The sequence below is a fragment of the Amblyomma maculatum genome, chromosome 1 (assembly GCF_055883805.1).
Source record: "Amblyomma maculatum isolate TAMU_Amacu chromosome 1, ASM5588380v1, whole genome shotgun sequence".
In the NCBI taxonomy this organism is placed as follows: Eukaryota; Metazoa; Arthropoda; class Arachnida; order Ixodida; family Ixodidae; genus Amblyomma; species Amblyomma maculatum.
Window position 1 is genome coordinate 207,538,008 of NC_139344.1, and position 19,024 is coordinate 207,557,031.

General features: G+C 42.6%; 2 protein-coding genes across 4 annotated transcripts in view; one reads left to right on the forward strand and one right to left on the reverse strand.

Annotated features, from left to right (window-relative positions):
- Positions 1-3,494: 3,494 nt before the first annotated feature.
- LOC146205450 (uncharacterized protein F13E9.13, mitochondrial) lies at positions 3,495-8,407 on the reverse strand. Of its 3 annotated transcripts, XM_084590128.1 has the most exons (6): positions 7,661-8,400; positions 7,475-7,557; positions 5,622-5,808; positions 4,343-4,493; positions 4,126-4,253; positions 3,495-3,785 (listed from the first exon to the last, which is right to left on the reverse strand). In XM_084590128.1, the coding sequence occupies exons 1-6, from the start codon at positions 7,743-7,745 to the stop codon at positions 3,589-3,591; spliced, it is 831 nt and encodes a 276-aa protein (XP_084446254.1). In that variant the 5' UTR covers positions 7,746-8,400; the 3' UTR covers positions 3,495-3,588. The 3 variants fall into 3 exon arrangements, with proteins under 3 accessions (XP_084446254.1, XP_084446255.1, XP_084446253.1); XM_084590129.1 differs by having other exon boundaries at positions 4,343-4,445; positions 7,475-8,407; XM_084590127.1 differs by having other exon boundaries at positions 7,475-8,404.
- Positions 8,408-8,593: 186 nt separating this feature from the next.
- The window catches only part of LOC146205451 (mdm2-binding protein-like), a 41,328-nt gene continuing 30,897 nt past the window's right edge, over positions 8,594-19,024 (forward strand). Inside the window, exons 1-7 of the mRNA XM_084590134.1 lie at positions 8,594-8,810; positions 8,878-9,050; positions 9,136-9,245; positions 9,324-9,379; positions 9,450-9,507; positions 9,584-9,761; positions 13,689-13,802. Of these exons, the coding sequence (XP_084446260.1) occupies positions 8,780-8,810; positions 8,878-9,050; positions 9,136-9,245; positions 9,324-9,379; positions 9,450-9,507; positions 9,584-9,761; positions 13,689-13,802 (720 nt within the window). The 5' untranslated portion in view covers positions 8,594-8,779. The remainder of the gene's footprint in view (positions 8,811-8,877; positions 9,051-9,135; positions 9,246-9,323; positions 9,380-9,449; positions 9,508-9,583; positions 9,762-13,688; positions 13,803-19,024) is intronic.

Consider the following 19,024-nt stretch of genomic DNA (forward strand, 5'->3'; position numbering starts at 1 on the left):
GCGAAGCTGTGATGCATACCGACGTTTCCCATAAGGCCTTTAGTAGTAGCAGGGTGATGGCAAGCATTGAAAAAGTGCAGCAACACACCAGGTGTCAAATTAAGTGGCTTGAAATGCAAATAACTTTGCTGTTGCTTTACCTTTTCAGAAACATTTCACAGATTGTTCCTTGGACAGTGCCTTGGGACTGCTAGCATGTAACAAAATTTTCGGATAATAGTAATTCAGCAGCCCTTCAGAAAGCCAACTGCAGAGATAAGTCTCACTGTCACAGACAGGGTAGAGGCAAAACTCGAGGCTACACAGCTGAGCAAAGATGAGAATGTTGTCTTCTCACAATGATCCTTGCTCTGTGGTGTTCTCTTAGGGTTTTTAGGTTGCCCTCTTGGCCCAGCAGGTTGTCAAGTGTTATACCTCATGCAAACAGGGCTTAAAGTCAGGGGGGTCTGTGGGGTCTGAGGAGGGGGTCTGAGACCCGCGCGCTCGAAAAGATAAGGACTGCATGAATACGAAGCAGGCTGTCATCTTTTAATCCTTTCACTGGTTGTTAGAACATTTCTCTGGTATTTCTGCAATTTGACAGTGAGTTTTAATAAGAACCATTAACATCTACTCTATAGACCAGGACGAATAAAAATAATTTCTCCCATTTGTATAAAACGATGTGAGAAGCAGGCCACCATTGCTTTCTCTCTCACCCTATTTATTTCCCTTTCCACCTGTGCTGGAATCAGTAGAGACTCCCATCCGATGGGGCCAGACTTTAAGCACTGCATGCAAGTAATTTGTTGTAGTATAATTTTTGGTGTACAACCTGCAGGACTCAATCTTTACTTGAATTACTAGATTGTCCGTACTTGGTACCTAGTCCAGAAGCAAGGCTTGCAGTCAAAGCAAGAAGTTGAAAGTGCACACACTGATCATTATGATCTGGGCTGTTGAAACAAACATACTTTGTTGTTTGTGTGCCTTCTGTTTGTGTGGTATCTTCACCAATCCTCCTGGCTCTGCTCAGATGTTTGTAAGGTCTACGCAAGCCGTTGATGATAAATTGACAAGGGACTGTTTTCCTGCTTAAATTTATGTTCTTTGAAATTGAGATAGCAACTTGTGCAACCAGTCATCCACGCAATGGTAGCAAAAGCAAAGTGCAAATTAACGAAACTTCATGGTAGAACTGTTAGAGTTGCATTGGGCATTTAGTGTTATTTAGGCGATGCTTGAAGCAAAACACTGCATAGTCTGTGCTTATAAATGGTCTGCAAAGCTCAAAATTTCGGCCTTTTAAACATATATAGTTTGTGGACTGTGCTGATAGAAATTTAAAGTATATATTTCAGAAGGCAATATTTTTCATGAAAATAGTGGGGAAAAAATGTGTTTTGCCAAGCACTGTTTGATGCTCTCAATGTTACATATCAGGCACACAGGTTTCTTTTCTTGCGCAGAATTTTTACTACAAGGTACATAATCTTTCAAGTCCAAGAAAAGTATGTTGTAAAAGCATTACCAGCCTGCATGATATATGCTAGACTGACATGTTTGTAAACATTTTGAAACAAGCTTTTCATTCATGCACTTGCCTCATTGTGAGCATATACAGAAGATGTAATTTTCGTAGCCATGATCCCGATATAGCTACATTCCTACAGTTCTCAGAAGGCAGTCACTTATAAGTGCCTAAAAAATGGAAGCCAGAGCAAGTTGGTGTCAGTTCATTTTACCAGCTGTCCAAGTCAAACTGCCCAGTGTGATGTCTCTATTATCTCAAAATATTCTTGCAACAAGCTCATGAACCTTTGAGCTTTGTTAAGCTTGCAGTAGCTAGAAACAGCTGAGCCACTTTCATAATTCCTGCTAAAATGATATGCCAAGTGCAGTCCTGAAGCACTGTGCTGTGTGGGGCAATGTTCCAGAGTTTTGGCCACAAAAGGCTGGCACAATGTCAGTTTATTGCAGGCATCTAGCCCTTCTAGCAGCACCTGCAAAATTCTGCCATTTATACGGTGTGCATACACACAATATACCAGGTTTGGTAGGCACGGTCTAGCAATATGGGAAGCCTTGTCTGCATATTTTCTGGTGAACTGTCAGCTGCTGTAATGTATCACAATTATTGCACCCTAACTTAGTAGTTCCATCAGCTTTATTTCTTGGTCATTACAGCGCACCAAATTACTGCCTTTCAGCTGCGAATTGTATGATTGCATGTATGAGCTCAACAACTCTTGGCTGTATATATGTATAAAAGAACACAGCAGGAAGGAACGAAAAGTCTAGTCTGAGGCCTACAGCTGGAACAAGGAGCCTGTGAACAATAAAGGAAACTAAAGAATAACCTGTCCAGGCATAAATACGTGTTTCCCAGAATAGCGCTTCTTTATTTACGCAATAAATAGAATGTTTTTGGAGAATGTCTTGTTTTAAGCATGCACACTACAATGCTAGCATTCTTCCACAGTTATGTCTAATTTAAGTATCAGTCTGTTGGGGCGTCTTGCACAGGTTCTTCCTACGTTTTTTGTTTTTATCAAGCTTGAAACTAATGCTTCCACTTACCAGGCCAAGCCTGTTTTTGTGCAATTATTTTCAGATAGCTGCTGCAAAAAGAAAAAGGCTAGCACACACAAATGTGCTGCACTAGCTGTGCATTTTAGGTATGCCGATCTTCCCCGGTTTGTTGGATCTAATGCATGTCAGCTTCACAGGTGCTTGCACAGCTGCTATGTTTGCAGGATAGGACTTTATGTAACCAAACAACTACATACTTTGTGCACTGTATTTAATTCCTGTACCTTTGAACTGTGTGTATAATTTTTGCATTCAAAATATGCTTTTCAAATGGCTTTAAACTCTTTTACATGTTTTCATATCTGATTGTAGCGCATAATTTATTTTGGCACAATCAATCCTTATTTGGCTTTTCCAAAAGCTTGATTTTCTGTCTCTGTCTGGAAACAACTGGCATACTGCAGAGAATACATAGGGCACTTATGAAGTGCATCAGCTTTAGAGGCAAGTTTAAATATGGTTTGCTCATACAATATTGTTGCATCTCGTGCTCTTTCTCACAGTTTTTGATTCTGCCTCAGTTGTGCCCTTGGTTGTGCCCTTGGACTGCGAATTCCAAAAAAAGATGTGTACTTGAAAGTTCTGTTTCCAAATTCTGTGACGTAGTCCACCATGTGTGTATAGGTAAATGCAACAAGTGTCCAACCAAATCACCTGTGTGTACAGATTGATCATACTCTGCTACTTGATGCACCGACAAAGTGTACTCACTATGCATCTTTTGTGTGGTACTGTGTCACCAGGGTGTACCTAACATAAGGACTTTTTTTTTATAGTTTACGCACTTTACATCGATAACAAGGTACTATGTGATGAAACAGGTGTTAACCACAAATACTGCACGACTGTTATTTATAAAATGATGGTGAATATTGCACTAGGCTATTATTGTTTTTGGTGCACTTTGAGAAATATGGGAGGGAAAAGGAAATTAAACATTTATTTATGCCACATCCTAGTACAAAGTTTTTCCCATCCACTTTGCACTGGAGCTGTGCAAAATGGCTGCTCAGAGATCTACACATTTTGACGTAGCAGGTGGACTTTTTCCATAAATGCACGCACCTGTGAGTCACTTAGCATGCCACTCCAGGTGTTCCCATGCTTAAATGATGAGCCGACAATCACTGCATCTGCCGTAAAGAAGTCTTCAATGTTGCACAATGCAATTCCTGATCCAAGCAACACGGGAACTGTTGCTTCTGCTTTTACCTCTGAAAACCAATAATACATGCAGTCATTTGGACAGTGCCCTTTTCTAGGTCATAATGTGACCCTTGCAAAAGCTCATCAACTAAGGCTTTGCCTTTGACATCAGAGTACCAAGTGCATGGTGCAGTGCACATGTTAGCCATCCTAAAGAGTGCTAGAGTGCCAGAAAACGGCTTCGGCCTGCTTCTTAACATTATGATACAGAGTAATTACTACAACCACTGTAGAGTTGTTGTAAGACACCGCTACACGCAAACAAGCCTGCTGTCAGCTTTTGTCATTGGACAGAACCTACACACATGCATTATGAGCATACAGAAACATTAAAAACTTTCAGCGCACCTTGCAGTTCCCTGGCACTAGGAGGCTGGCCCGTTGCACTGCCTGTCAGTACAATGCCATCCGAATGAAAAAATTCAGCTGCCTTCATTGTTTCCAAGACACCGATGTCACCTGTGATGGCATGTGAACTGGCCAGGAGAGGGTGGTGCATTGGTAGTGGTTATGTGCAGCTGGCTAGTGCAAAGCAAAAATGTGATAAAAAGAGAAAATTGCTGACCAGTGTTTTTTCTTTATGTCTGCAAACACAAGGATGTCCTCAGCATCGATGATGCGTCTGTAACGCAGTAGCTCACCCGCACAGGATTCCACAAAGCCTTCGTCTGCCACATGTCCAAACACAAAACCTTCAACACGCACAAACTGGAGACCTGCGTGTCATTTTCCTTGCGAGTCACATAGAAAATTTTGAATTCAAAAGCTTTGCTACGCACACACACACGCACAAAAGCAAAACCTTCAGATGGAAAGCTTTGAATGTGCTATTTTTTTCTACAAAAACACATTAGCATTTTTTTGTTCTGTGAAAGCAAGAAATCTGTTACAAAATTGCTTCTTGCTGTGTAATCTTAAATATGCACTGAACTTACTTGTGAAACATTTTGCTCTTGAGAAAAAAAGAAAAGTCAAACCACATTGTGTGTTCTTGTCTCTAACTGTTATCATTTCGCTGTATCTGTTTTGTCACGCAACTGTCTAGTTCTGCATGCTCTTTTTGATCAGCTCGACTAAATTGCAGTGTTGACGGGAAAAAAAAAATTGCAGCTAGTTTAACAGGTGTGTGCACTGGCACTTCCTTGAGCTGCAACTGCAACAGGTAAGCACCCATCTCCAGACGTATGCAGTTAATCTATATATTCCGTTTTATCGTGCATTATGAAATGCGTATCTGTGGACGTGAAAACTACCTTCCGACAGAAATGACATACCAGAGGTGCCGCATAGAACCTTGCTAGCATGCACATGAGCCAATTAGTCCTAAATTTTCTCTGTACTAGATGTTACGACAGTTTTCTTGACTGGCCATGCAAGTAATATATTTGGCAGGTGATGTGCTGCACGGTCACCCAACAGTGTAGCATTAAAAACATTTAAGTAAAGCAAGTGGCATGGCTTTGTTTTGCTGCTTGTATAACTTTATTGTGATGTGCACGCTCTCGAACAGCCTTTGTTGTGCCACACTAAGTGCCACAAAAAAACTTGGGACTTCCTGCTGTTCTGGAGAGCCCCAATATATGGCTTAAAAGAAGATCCCCTTGGAAATCCACTTTTGACGAATGCTGTGCATGCATCTGGAAATATAAGGGCAGTTGCACTCTTATTCCATAACTTCAAGCTTTACTGCTAGATCTATGTGACATAAATGAGTAAAAGAATGTTCTAGTTGCAGTGACAATGAAAAAATTAAGCACAGCTAAGGAAATGACATATTGGTATGTTACAGCAAACCTGTAAAATACCAATATGACAGAACAAATAGGACTGAACAAAACAATTACCTGCAGCTGCTGCAACAGCTAGAGCACTTGTGTTATTTCCAGCAAGGATCTGTACCCCGCATGGCACTGAAGGAAGCAGCCTTTTCACTTCTGTGCAAATGCGCGTCATAAAGGCAGTTGTTTCAGGGCCAGCTTGACAAGGTTTGACATAGGGTAGGTCGAACATATTTTCAACAAGAACCCCATCCTAGTAGAAAAATGTGGAAAAATGTGTTGAGCATCTTTTACAATGTGCCTCATTTTGTGTTTTTCAATCCTGGCTTTTATTTTTTGACCCATGCAAACAAAGTTGCAAAAGAAGAAATGAAAAAACATTGCATCAGAATGGGCAAAAGATACAGGGGAGTGTAGAAAACTAAATCATGTTTGTTGACATGGCAATAAATACAGCTTATGCTTTCACAAACGAAAAAGGCCATTATGCAGGTTGCCAAGGTGGGTAGCTTGAAATGCAGCAATGCTATGAACGTAAATGCTACATGTGTGCCATAGTACAGCATTCTTACAGTGAGGAAGTGGCAAGCAAGTACATCAAATCCCCAGCATTCAGAAGCAGCTCCATGTGCAGTAGCGTTACTGACATGAATAAATAGATTATATGAGAAATGAGCTACATGTGATCAATTGAGGAACACAATTGGATACAAACATCAAACATTTTTGCATAGCATATGAAGCGAGAAGTAAGGCTCCTTATATTGGAGCAAAAAGCAATTCGTACTGTTTTTTTAGCACCTCAAAAATCGAAAACTTAAATTATACCCAAATTTCACCCCAAAACTGTCTTCTCTAAACCTATTTTACTAATGGAAACAGCTGAACAGCTTCCTTGGAACAATTTTAGAAAGATTTTACAGTTGCTGATCTGACCCGGCCCCATGTTACCCTAATTCGATTCTTAAATCTTTGTCACTCTGCCACTCAAGGCAAGGCTTGATTTCAAGGGACTCCAATAAAACCCTGATATAACCTCTTGCTAGCCTATATTGCTTGTGGAAAAAAAAAAAGCAGTATATGAGTTTGTAAGCATTTTATTGCTGTAAGCTTTCTTGTGGAATGAATTTTTCCCACCATGAAATCGCTCGTCTCAATGCGGCAGTGCTTACTGTTCATTCTTTTCACTGAAAAAATGGCGAGAAAAAAGACTAATGCAAATGACTGTCACAAAATTTGTGAATAAAAATTAGCATCTGGCTTTTATGCCAAGAATATGAACATAAACCCAAGAAAGAAGTACCTTAAATATAAGTTGTTCTTCAATCGATATGGCCATTCTGTGGGGAGTTTGTGTTTATCGCTGGTTAATGATTATTAATGCAATGCCTATGCACTTTCCAGTCGGATGGTATCCAGATGGCCAAACAGTCCAATAAAAGCTTGATGGGATACATATGCCATCAAGCTCTCATTGGACCATATGAAGCAAGTTAAAGGTAGAAGTATGTTGTGAAATATGATGAAAAAATTGGACCTATTATACCTACAGGTTTCATTCATCGATCCCTTGAAGGAAAATGCTGCGGATCTACCCTTCGCTCTTGTAAACCAATGGCAAAGCGTGAAATGCCAGCAGGCAAAGTTTTGTTAGTGAATGAACAGATAGGCTCAAGAATTTGAAATACACAATCTCTTAAGGTACAAAAATTTTTTTGCATTGGCCATTTTCATCCGAACAGCAACAGTTACGGCAACATAGTCTCTCCGCATGTAGGGAAGAATATTTTCAAACAAACAAAAAAAATAATAAAGAAACCGAATTTGACGCGTGTGGAGACGCAGCGAAATTATTTCAACAAAAAGCAAAACTAAACATTTAAGCATACTTGCTAGCCGCATAGGAAGGGGTTACGTACAACGCCACATTTCCTGTACATCTCTGCTTCTTCGCAAGCTGCATCCACAATGTTACTGCATTTCTGTGTGTTAAAGGGTGCACCTGCAAGTAAAACATGAGTTACATGTAATGTATAACGTAAACACAGCGCGCTACTGATACACGCTGAAAAACCATGTGTACGTGTGTCGTGCCTGTCACGAACCTGGTAAAGCTTGTACATGTATCATACCTATAACAGCAAAATGTACGTTTTTAAACAACTCCCGAAACTTTTGTAACGACGCCATTTTCGTTCAGGCGCATCTCCCGTGGAGCTTGCGGGCTGCCTAGTACCCTGGCAGTCGGCTTTATCAGCCTTATCTCGTCGCACGATCATGCTGACGTCAATAGACGGGTGTCGCAAGGTCTATGTACATGGGTGTCGTTTGCAGAAATCGTCGAAAATTGTAGATTAGAAAGACGTTTGATGCTTGGCGCCGATTACTAGCCGGAAACTTCACAATTTAAACGACGTCTGGTTGTTTCCCACTCAGTTGTCAGAAAAGATGGTAAAGGTAAAACTGCGGAGCGAGGGTGACGCAGGGGGATCTTCGACCACATAATGTCACAGATCACCGGGCGTTAGGTAGTAGGAACAATACAGAAATCTGGTTCTTCGCGGCCTCGTGGCTGTCATGGCCTCATCCGGCAGGCTGACGGCTCTGCCGGTCAGCGGGGATCCTCCTAGTGTAGGCCCGCTCCTCAGGCCTGCGTGTCAAGAGCGGTGAGTAGGGGGCCTCGTATATCGATGGAAAATAAAGTTTTAATCAAGCAATCAATCACGGGCAGTACGTCACGAAGACACAAACAGCGCAGTCATGTGGTAACGCCAATGTAGATCGTAACGCCAGTAATGCTAGTTACGTTTTCACCGGCCTTCGTATCGCGTATCACTGAATGTTAACAAGTCCTGCTTTCGGCCAAAATTTCCAACTTTGTTCGAAGCAAATTCTGCTAGAGAACCAAGAACTTTGTCCTCTTTGTTTTCTTGGTTCTTCACATCCGTCCCATCGTCCTCTAAATGTGGGAAAGAGTCGCGCTGGTCTGGACACATTGATTCGAAAATATTCCCGCCTTGATTCGCGTGCAATACGCGCAGAGCGTGGCGCGCGGGAGGTTGTCTTCGGCAACTTCGGTTGAGTCAGCATGTAACCAATGCAACTACCTGATGGTTTACTTCGAATGTATGCCTATGTTGCCGCGTCGTTTAACATCATTCACATAACATGACAATGTCTGTGTAAAGCCGCTTTTCGTGCCCTTGTGTTCTAGTGCGTAAAACATGAAGTGGAGCTGTTTGTTTCTTGTTAAAGGTGAGTTTCCGCTTTCGAACTTTGTCCGATGAATTTAGTGGCTTATTGTGACGAACGACATTCTTAGATGTCGCAGGAAAAGACATCGCAAAAGAGTATTTTCATCGTTTGAAAGTACTTGCTGCTTCAATGTCATGGAAAGTTCACTCAGCAGCAAGCCATTTAGTACCGCTGATGCCCAATCGGATGATTAATTTCGCAATCCTGCCGTTTCTTCTAAGCACCTGTGAGGAAGCTGAGGTAACTGCTTTAGTACTTTCAGTTTTTAGGAGGCTAGGGACGAGTGTTCGTACTAATCGTTTTTTTTGTTGGGACTTCTAACAAGGTGTCCTGGAGGTCCAGCGATTTGGGTTTGTTCGAGAGTGCCTTGAAGAGCTGGCTCGAAGACATTGAAAGGTTGAAGGACATCTACCATTTTCCACCGGAATTGTCGCCGTGCGTATTTGCCAGCTTGCGTATATGCGCGAGAGTATGTTAATGCTGTCGAGCTATAACGTTTTCTGTTTAATTCAGGGCGGAGGGTGACAGCGCTGCAAAGCGCATCCACAACCTCCTTGATGAATTGCCTGGTACGTTCTGAAAGCAAACTAACTTCTGAAAGTTTTGTGACGAATCAGCCTTGTCCTGTTCTCACTACAGATACCCATGTTTTGGATGTTGTGGTGGATAAGAGAATATTCAGTGACTTGGAACTCAAGTGAGTGAGCGATGCGTAGTAACGTTCTTTCGAACTTTCCGCGTGTAACCTGAGTGTTGCTATAAAATTGTTGCAGGGCGAATGTCTCGCTCTATGGTGCCCTGGTGCGAGCACACGGGTGGCACTGTGCCACATTTCGTCTTCATGGGAGTGGCTCCAGTAGTGCACAGATTGACACTTGGCTTGACCACCTGGATATCACAGATGTTGAGCTTCGAGCTGATTGGATTCCCATGTGGAAGGGTGCTATTACTGTGAGTCTAGCTGCGACCTGAAGTTCCGTTTGCTCTTGCATAGTACTTCTCCAGGAAAGAGCAAAGCATATAGTTTGAATAGAAAAATACCTACATTTATTATTTTGATATAGACCGAGTCAAAAAATGCCTGCATTTAATTATTTTGATTTTTTTTATGTAGATTTGCCCCGCCGGGGTGGTGCAGTGGTAAGACGCCCGACCACTGTCCGTAGTTCCCGGGTTTGAACCCGACCACTGCGGCTGCGTTTCGATGGAGGCGAAACGAAGTAGCGTCCGTGTGCTGTGCGATGTCAGCGCACGTTAAAGATCCCCAGGTGGTCGAATTTACTCCGTAGCCCTCCACTACGGCTCCCCTTTCTCTCCTTCCACTTTCACTCCCACCTTCATCCCGTCCCTTACGGCGCGGTTCAGGTGTCGGCATAGCAAGTGTGACAGATACTGCGCCTTTCCCTTCCTGTGAACCAATTATTATATTATTATTATTATCTTGTAGATTTGATAGATTGGCATTACAACATTCTTGCACCAAATGTGATATAGGTGGGTTGCAGAAACCTAGAAGTCAGCTTCTCTGCAGAGCAAAAACCCCTTCACCATGGCAGCCAAACCTGTTTTGAGGTCAGAAGTTGGGTGCAGCGCAGAATACTTCTATGTCCAGCCTGATGCCATGCACAAACCTGTTGAGCAGAATTCCTTCACTATTGAGAGCCTGGAGGAGGTAGGGGCGGGGGAGGCGTTATGAATGACACTCGCAAACGGAGGGGTTCATAATCCCATATTGCGACAAGAAAAAGAGGGGTGCAGGAAATGGACGTGGCCATTATTGCCACAATAGACGTCTCCTACACTGCACCTAATTTCTGTCCCCAAAACAGGTTTGGCCGCCATGGTGAAGGGGTTTTTGCTGTGCAGAGAAGCTGACCTCTAGGTTTCTGCAATCCATCTATTCACTGGTGCACCAACATTGCTGAGGCTTACAACATTGATGGTTTAGGTATGCATTGCTTCATGCACGCCTTATGCATTCTCTATCGCGGCTGTGTGGAGCGATAAACAGTCACCTTTAATTATAGTTGATCTTTCCTGTGGGCTGGCCTTGGTACATCAGTTAATTTGCTGAGAGTTCTTAAGAAAGATTCTAGCCAGATACTTCCATTAAGGCACGCTTTCTTTTACTCCTCCGTGAAGCTGTCTGTGTCTAATCTAATGCTACAACTCAAGGTCTGTGCTGTAGCCATATGTGCCAAATGCTTGTCATATGACTAGCACTGAAGAGCCGCTGCTGAAAAATTCAGCCATATATATATATATATATATATATATATATATATATATATATATATATGAAGGAAAGAAGCCAACAGTCGGCGAGGCCAAGGAAAGCGTTGGGGATGGTAGTATATATATATATATATATATATATATATATATATATATATATATATATATATATATATATATATATATATATTTATTATCATTTTTTTTCGTTGTTTGTCAAGATAGCTCATCACAAGACTCACCAGTTGAGGAGAAGCCAACTTCTTGGCAACCTCGGCGCCGTAAAACGAGGCAAGGTAAAAAAAAAAAGGAAGAAAGAAAGAAAAGAAACGGCCGTGAGGAAAGGCTGGAATGTGGAATTGAAAGAAGAAAGTAATAAGAGTTGTAGTCATGGAGGGCTCCAACTCTCCAGTTCAACGTCATCAGAGAATTTAACTGTATCTGGGCAGATGGGCAAAACATGCAGCGTAGCGAGGGATGCTTCTAAACGGGAGAAAAGACTGCGAATCTTAGTATCAGTAAAACGCGTCTAATCGGGGGAATGAAGGCGGAGGGAGCGGGTTCGCGAACAGCGATAAGGAAATTAGTAGTGACGATGAATAAACTATTCACAGGTACTTGTGCCCTCCAAAGTTTTACGCGCAGTCTCTTATTTTCGCATCCTCGACATGGTTTCCCTTAAAGTTGCGATTTCGCGTTATAATCGTTAGCTTGCGTTGTAATCATAATAAAATTGACGTGGTGGGGAAATAAATATTCATTACTCCGCGTTATATGCTTTGTTGCGTTATTTATGTATAAATACAGTACGCTGAACTGTTGCCTTTTGAGGATGCTTCACTGCACGATCAGTGGTCCGTGCGGTGAAGCATCCTCAAAACGCGAAGGCGGCGTGTGTGCAGAGGCACAACTGCTGCTGCTTTATACTGTGAAAAGGGCCGTGGAGGCACTTACGGTTTTTGAGCAGTTTTTCAGCACTCATAACAGTGTGCTCAAAACAAAACTCGACGAAACAGCGAAAAATTGGTGGTGCTTAGATTTTGTCTCAAATATGTATCCAGGTGTTCGTTATATAAAATCCCTTTTATGGAGACTGTTTTTGGCATTGTTTAGTGCCATTCGATGATTTGAACTTTTTGGATAATTCAAACGTTTTTCCTGGTCTGTTTCAGGCTGAATTAACGACATTTTACTATATAGGGAGCTTGCATGAAGCGATGCATGCCGGGTAATCCGCCATTTCGCTGTGAGCAGACGACGCAGCACCGCACTGAAGCACAGCCGCGTTTACACAGTCGCATAAAATGCGCGCAGACGATGCTGGCTCTATAGAACAGGCCAACTGCGAGTTCTTCACGATTCTAAAAATATGCCTGCACGAGTGCGAGAAGGCAAAAGTGTTCTCTGAGTGACGCTGATGCAAATGGCTCGCACGAGTCAACAGACGCGAGATCGACGCCAATCCGGGCAAGTAGCAAACTAGTTACCAAAACTAGAAATTATGAATGTCAGTGATGTCTACGGGCGGCCATAGGTCCAGGCCCATAGCGTAGCATGAATGACTCCATGCTGCCCTGCTTTGCCTTTTTTCATAACGCACCTGATCTTTCGGGCACAGCGTTGACGCATATATCCCTCAGGAATTTGCCGACATCTTCCACGCATGTGTATAAGTAGCTGCGTGTTTGCTTGGTGGGCTGTCGAAGACTACAATTAAGGCACTCCAATTAGTTCACTGTGCTGCATGTCGTCTGCTGCCTATGACAATGTGGCGGATTACCCAGCAGACATCGCTTGTTTAGGTATGTTTTGAATGAATACTATATTCATTGTTCCTTGTGTATCCTGAGTGAAATTACAACTGCAAACATACCTTCTACTGAGTTAGTGGTTAAGGCTACAAAGCTGCAAGGCAGTGAAGACATTGCTATGACCAAGTGTGTGCATCAGCTGTTGTTGCGTAACTAATAGGTAACATGCATGAGTTTCTGAAAACTTTCCTGTAATGCCGGGAAACGATATGAGAACGACACAAGGACATTGTAAGCAGAAAGAATGTTTGGGCATAAGGGCAGCACCTTGAGAGAAAAAATAGAAGGGTCAACTACAGTAGCATTTAAATTACTTCTGCTATGGTGTCAATGGCATTGTGAAGCTGAAGAGGTCTTTGTTCCAAGATTTTTATTTTAATAAATCAGAGGAAGCAATAATTATGCATGCTGTTTGAGCAGACAAGTGTAGTGAAATGAGGGCTCATTATTACATACGTAAAAGCAAGGAAAGGATGGTAAGACTTCTATTTTTTTTTTTTTTTATGATGTTGGTGGGGATTTAATAGTTTATTAATTTATGGCTGAAGTGTAGGAGTGTAAGTCACCTGTGAGGTGAGCTAGACCATTATCTTTCAACCATAAAATGATTACACTATCAGTTCTCCACCAACACCTTTAAGTAAAAAATTATATACATTCCTCTCTGCTCTCCTTAGATTTGCTGGCTGTTAGCTTCTTTCATATTTATGCACGCTTTTTGTTGCATTCTTTTTTCCAAGTTAGGTGAAAGCTGAATATAGCATTAATCTTTCAGAGTGTTTTCTGTCATTATATACATATTTGGTTTGTATTTGTTGTTTCTTCTTAATAGTGGGGGGATAGCCTACCGCTGTGCCATTTCGAACTCCAGTGCTCTGTGCCTCCTTCTGAGCTGACAGCCCTGCATAGCACTGCAGAAATTCTCATGGACAAGTGGGCCAGTGAGGTGAGTTAGACCACTAGGTACCCCACGACAGCCATACATATCTGCTGTGCTTGGTAGTGACCAACTTCAAGGATGGTTGCCATTCACCTGAGCCTTGGGTTAGACCTCACTGGAAAATGTTATGTAACAATTTGGAAGAGATAGTATGGAATTCAAAGTATTGAGACTTGCAACCAGCAAGCGTGGGGCTGCAGCGGAAGCATGGTGGTGCAGACAGTGGCGCGCCTGAAAACTAAGTGGAAACGATTCTGCTTTTCCAGCAGCCAGGTGCATTCCTTGCGTTGCCTGCTCAACTAAATCTGAGCTCATTAATTATCGCAAGGGCTATCACGTTTAGCTTTGCAGAGGTGGGGTTTCATGCTGGGGCCTACGGTTTTATCAGGGGAATGAGTTGCTAACAAAATGAATGGAGCAAAATCATGTGCAACATGAGCCTAGCATTTGGCACACAAATGCCGGCGATGCCATAACGCTGCGTCACTGCCAAAGAGCAGATGGCACAGGGGAGAAAGCTGAGTGCTGGAACAGCAAAATCCTTTCCCTTTCGTTGTCAAGCGCATTTCTTGTTGGCACCACCATGCTTCTTGGAAGTGCTCCGGCCATGCAGCTTGTTTGGTAGGCTCGAACCTGGCTGCCATGGGCACATTTCGATGGAGTTTTCACAAAAGACAGTGTTACTGCACGTTGAAGGTCTAGGTGGCCCAAATTATTTAAATCCAAAGTTCTTCCCTACAGTATGCCTCAGCCTGGGTCACTTCTGGACATTAACTTGCAATGGGGGTGCAGTGGTTATGGCCCTGATTGCTATGCCAAAGGATCTGGGATCGAATCCCGGTTACAGTGGCTGCTTTCTGACGTAAGCAGAGTTAGGCGTCGGTATGCAGTGCGATGTCAGTGCACGTTAACTCTTTCACTACCGTGAAAAAATGGCTGAATTTCAGCGAGTCTAAGAATAATTATTTTTACAGGAAGTGCCGAACTCATCGTACAGTGTAATGCATCAAATTATAGCCTGTTAGTTACACTTAAGAATGAAGCAAATAGCAAAGTTGTGCGTGCAAAATTACTTGAGGTTTGATTAGTTAAATATGCAAGTTACATGTAAAAAAAAAAAGAAAACAAAACAAACATCAAGTACTGAACTAAGTCACAACATGATTAGAGGAAAACTGGAATATACAAAGTGGTTCCCATAATTAGAGCTGTCATTCTATAAGTCTCAGCTTTGAGAAAAATTGGTGCATCTTCCATGACCACTCAAGGCAGGTTGTGACTTATGCCACTTTGAGAAGCAGTCATGTGAGAACGTGAAACAGAGATGGACTTAACAGGTGCTGGACGTAAAAGTTCTTCTGAGTTCTGGTTTTCTTCTCAGAGCTTGCAGTTCTTTCTTTGTTAAATTTTTTTTTCGGTTGGTGGCAGATGTAATCAATAAGAGGATTTGCGGGCATGGCCTTCTTTTATATCATCATATTCGAAGATCCGCTCAGTGATCTGCACCCTGCTGGTCAAATTTGGCATTTCGCTCTCTTTGCTGAATTAGGCAGAGGAGAAAGCGATTGACACGTACAATCTCCGCACTGCAATCATTAAGTCATCCAGGTCTGCTACATGCAAAAATGTAAAAATGCAAGGAAAGTGAAAGAACAGTTCCCAAGTCATGATTTTTGGATGGAGAAGGCCAGATTAGATGATTCTTGCATTTCAATAAATGGTCAGTTGTGGCTGTCCATGCAGATGATGATTCCAATGAACTTTAGCATCTCCAATGAATTATCTCTTCCCATGGCCCCTCATGCCAAACCTATGTCTGCTTGTCCAAAATCTTTATCCACGTGCACTTATTAGTGTTTTCTATACAGTGTTTATACCTCTGCTATGAAAAATATCAGGAAGAAATTCAGAGCTCCAGCGAACCTCTGAGAGTCAAACCACTGCCCCTAGCGGTCGTATTGCCAGAAATGTGTTGCGACTTGCATCGTGCGGCAAAACATCTTTTCTATATGTTGAATAGACCCTGAAATACACAACTAACCCACTCTCTCGAATACAAGCCGCTCACGCTGCACAAAACACTGTGGGAATGCAAACTGAAACCCATGTGCAGGTGTGGGCTGACGTCCTGGGCCTCTGAAATGAAGTCTCACTCTCAGAACTGAAATCTGACGGGTGCACGCCATTATTTGACTCGTATATATTACTTCCACCGGGAAAAATGGCCTCTGGATCAGCCGAAGTGTTAGGTGTTCACTTTCACTTTTGAGGAGCAGTTAGTGATGCGGGTGCCATGGTCGCCGACCAACGCTGCTACCACCGGTGAAAGTATTATTTTTCACAGTGCCCCCTCACAGTGAAAACAGAAAATGAAACCTGTAATCAACAAATTAGATGTATGAAGAGAAACTAGGTGGTGCTAAATGTTAAAAAAGACCGCCAGCTTGAATTTTTGGTAGCTGTTAGAAATCTTCGAACGTATACGCCCAATTGCCTATGGTGCGGTAAAGAAAGAACACTGTAACAAACCCCAGGTGATCAAAATTTCTGGAGTCCTCCAATACGGCATTTCTCATACTCTAGGTCTCTTTTGGGATGTCCCCATTAACCAAACTAACCTCTGGACGTTAAGCTTCATAATCCAATTTAATCCAATTCAAAGGTCATCTTAACAAGTGCAATTTCTGTTCCAGTCATGTGATACAGTACGAGAAGTGATGCCTCATATAATAAAAAGAGTGCAGAGGCACGATCTTGCAGAAGTATACAGACTGACAGACTGTGGTCTTATTGCTACTTTGGATCTTTTTTGCTTTCAAGAATTCCATACTGGCATTACAGCATCAAGCATTGTATAGAAGGAGGCACAAAATCTTTTTTTACTTGCTGCTGCTTAGTGGTTATTGTTCTGCTACTGAGGTCAATATATGTACCTTGCTTCAATATCCACATTTCAATTCCTTCAATGGAAAAACACTTTTGTGTTGAGATTTTAATGTGTGTTGAATAATTGGGAAGGGGGGGGGGTGGGGTCAGAATTGGTTTGTACCTTTTCTTTCCTTGGTGTATCTTTGGACTTCATTAGTCAGCTGCCTCTTCATGCATTCATGCGTACAGCTGTGCAGGCTGATCTGTGTAAGGCATAAACGTATCCTGTAATTCTGCTCATTTCTGTGGGCAATTCCTAAGCTTGCATAAATAGTGGATAAATAATAGGCGAACTTGCGTTTTGCAGCAGAGGAGGATGACTAGTGTTTTGGGGACATATTGAGTCCCTTTTCTGCTTCCCTGGAAACACTGTTGAGATTTCAAGTTCTTGGACAAAGGCATGCAGCAGCCTGTGATTGGGAGAGGTCTTTAATACTGTCAGTCATTGCATATATGCAGGGCACCAGCAGCTTCAATTCTTGCTTGTGCTTTGTTGGTACATTGTATGTGTGGCTGGAATGAACCCTCTGCAAAACTTGCGTAATCAGGCTTCCTGCACTTTGAAAACTCTTCACCATGACTTGCTTTGGTGTTCTCAGCCCAACGCAGTTCTGGAAACTTTGGGGTCAGAATAATGAGGCTTTCCTGTTAATGTCTCCCCGATGTGCCAATAAAAAACAAAGGGATTAAATGCAGCTCTGCAAAGCCACTACTTAGCAGGTGCGGCACACCTGCTGTGCGTTGAGCTCATGGCCAGGCAGTGTACAACTATGCTAAACTGCTGTTCACCATGTACGTGAAGGGCAAAAGGCTTAAAATTAATGTCCAGTGCTTCACGAAACTTCTCCCTCCAGGATGGGCTGCGGTGCTATGGTAAACAAGTTTCTGCTGTGCAGGGAAGTCTACAAAGCTTCTATAATGCAGAGGTTAGCCAAAGGTTATTGACACAGTTAAATGATGTAGGTAGCCTATCACATTATCAGGGTGTTGGATTAGAAACCTTACTTGCGTAGTAGCATTAACGATCTGTAGAAAAGTTGACGTCGTTGACCGTGAGTGAAAATTCTGTTTGGTTGACAGGATCATGACGTCACAGCCACATGACCTTGGGAGGGGAATTTCAAACACCTCACAACACATGACGTCACATATGGATTCAGAGTGATTAAAATGTGACACGTAATGTACATTAAAAGTTGCCACATGCCTCAAATGAATTGTAAAGTATGATTGACTTCACTTGAAGAAAATTTCAAGACTTTTAGGCTTTAGGTGGGATTCAAACCCACAACTTTTGTGTTGGGAGCCACATGCGCTACCTACTAGGGCACACATGGAGCGCTTGTATGGCTTGGGAACAAGTCCAGGTTTATTCATGTATATGTATGTTGTACAGTTTTTCACGTAAAGATGTAGAATGAGAAGAAGAAGATGGCTACATGGTATGAAAGAGCACTGAACAAGGGTAGAGGGGGGGAAGCTTCAGTTCGCAGGTCGAGCCAACGTATCGACAAGTAGACTTGTCTTTGTCTGTCGACGAAGACAAGTTCATTTGTCGATACGTTGGCTCGCCCTGCGAACTGAGGCTTCCCCTCATCTACCCTTGCTCAGGGCTCTTTAATAAGTATGCACGTAATTGGAGAGGACCACAGACCGCTATCATGTCATACTGTTAAGATACCCAGATTACCCAGATGCTTCCCTAAATTTTGTTCAATTTGTTATTCCGATATGAAATGCAGTTCATTTTTTGCTCTAAAGCAAGAAAATGCCTGCCGTAGCCATTCCTGGTTTATTGTATTGGTGTAGTATCAGCTGTGGCATGTGTGTCAAAAGGCTCATGGCTCTGAAAAACCCATGCTCTAAGCACTGTCTCCAGCTCCTGCAATCAATGATGCAAGTGACGGGTCACTTTCTCTGTTCCACCTGCTCTGCGGTGTTTGCCGTTGCTTGCTGCTCCAGCCCACACAGGATAGAGAAATTGACAACGCACTTGCGCCATTGATTGATGGTGCTAGGGTGCGGGGAAGCGATCTTGCGGGTGCAGGTAACGAATGCAGGACTCTGTACTGACCTGACACACGTCACATGCCATGCATTAGCTCAGGTGACTGGATAAATGCATAGTTGCAAAGTACACCTGTTTGTTGGATGGATGCCTACACAATGAAATGGAAGCGGAATTTTCAACTGAACACGGGTTAACATGCTGCATAAACCTGATATGGTCATATATGAGGCACACCTGTTCATATAGGTAGTTGGTAAAAGCTGTGCTGTAGAAGGGGTAAGATAACAGA

Excerpts from the sequence above, each read along its gene's own strand:
- LOC146205450 (XM_084590127.1), bottom strand. The coding sequence starts at position 7,678 with ATGTACAAGCTTTACCAGGTTCGTGACAGGCACGACACACGTACACAT. Across the intron at positions 5,809-7,474 it reads TGTACAGGAAATGTGGCGTT|GATGGGGTTCTTGTTGAAAA; the intron begins GTACGTAACCCC and ends TTTTTCTACTAG. Across the intron at positions 4,254-4,342 it reads GACATAAAGAAAAAACACTG|TTCACATGCCATCACAGGTG; the intron begins GTCAGCAATTTT and ends TCTCCTGGCCAG.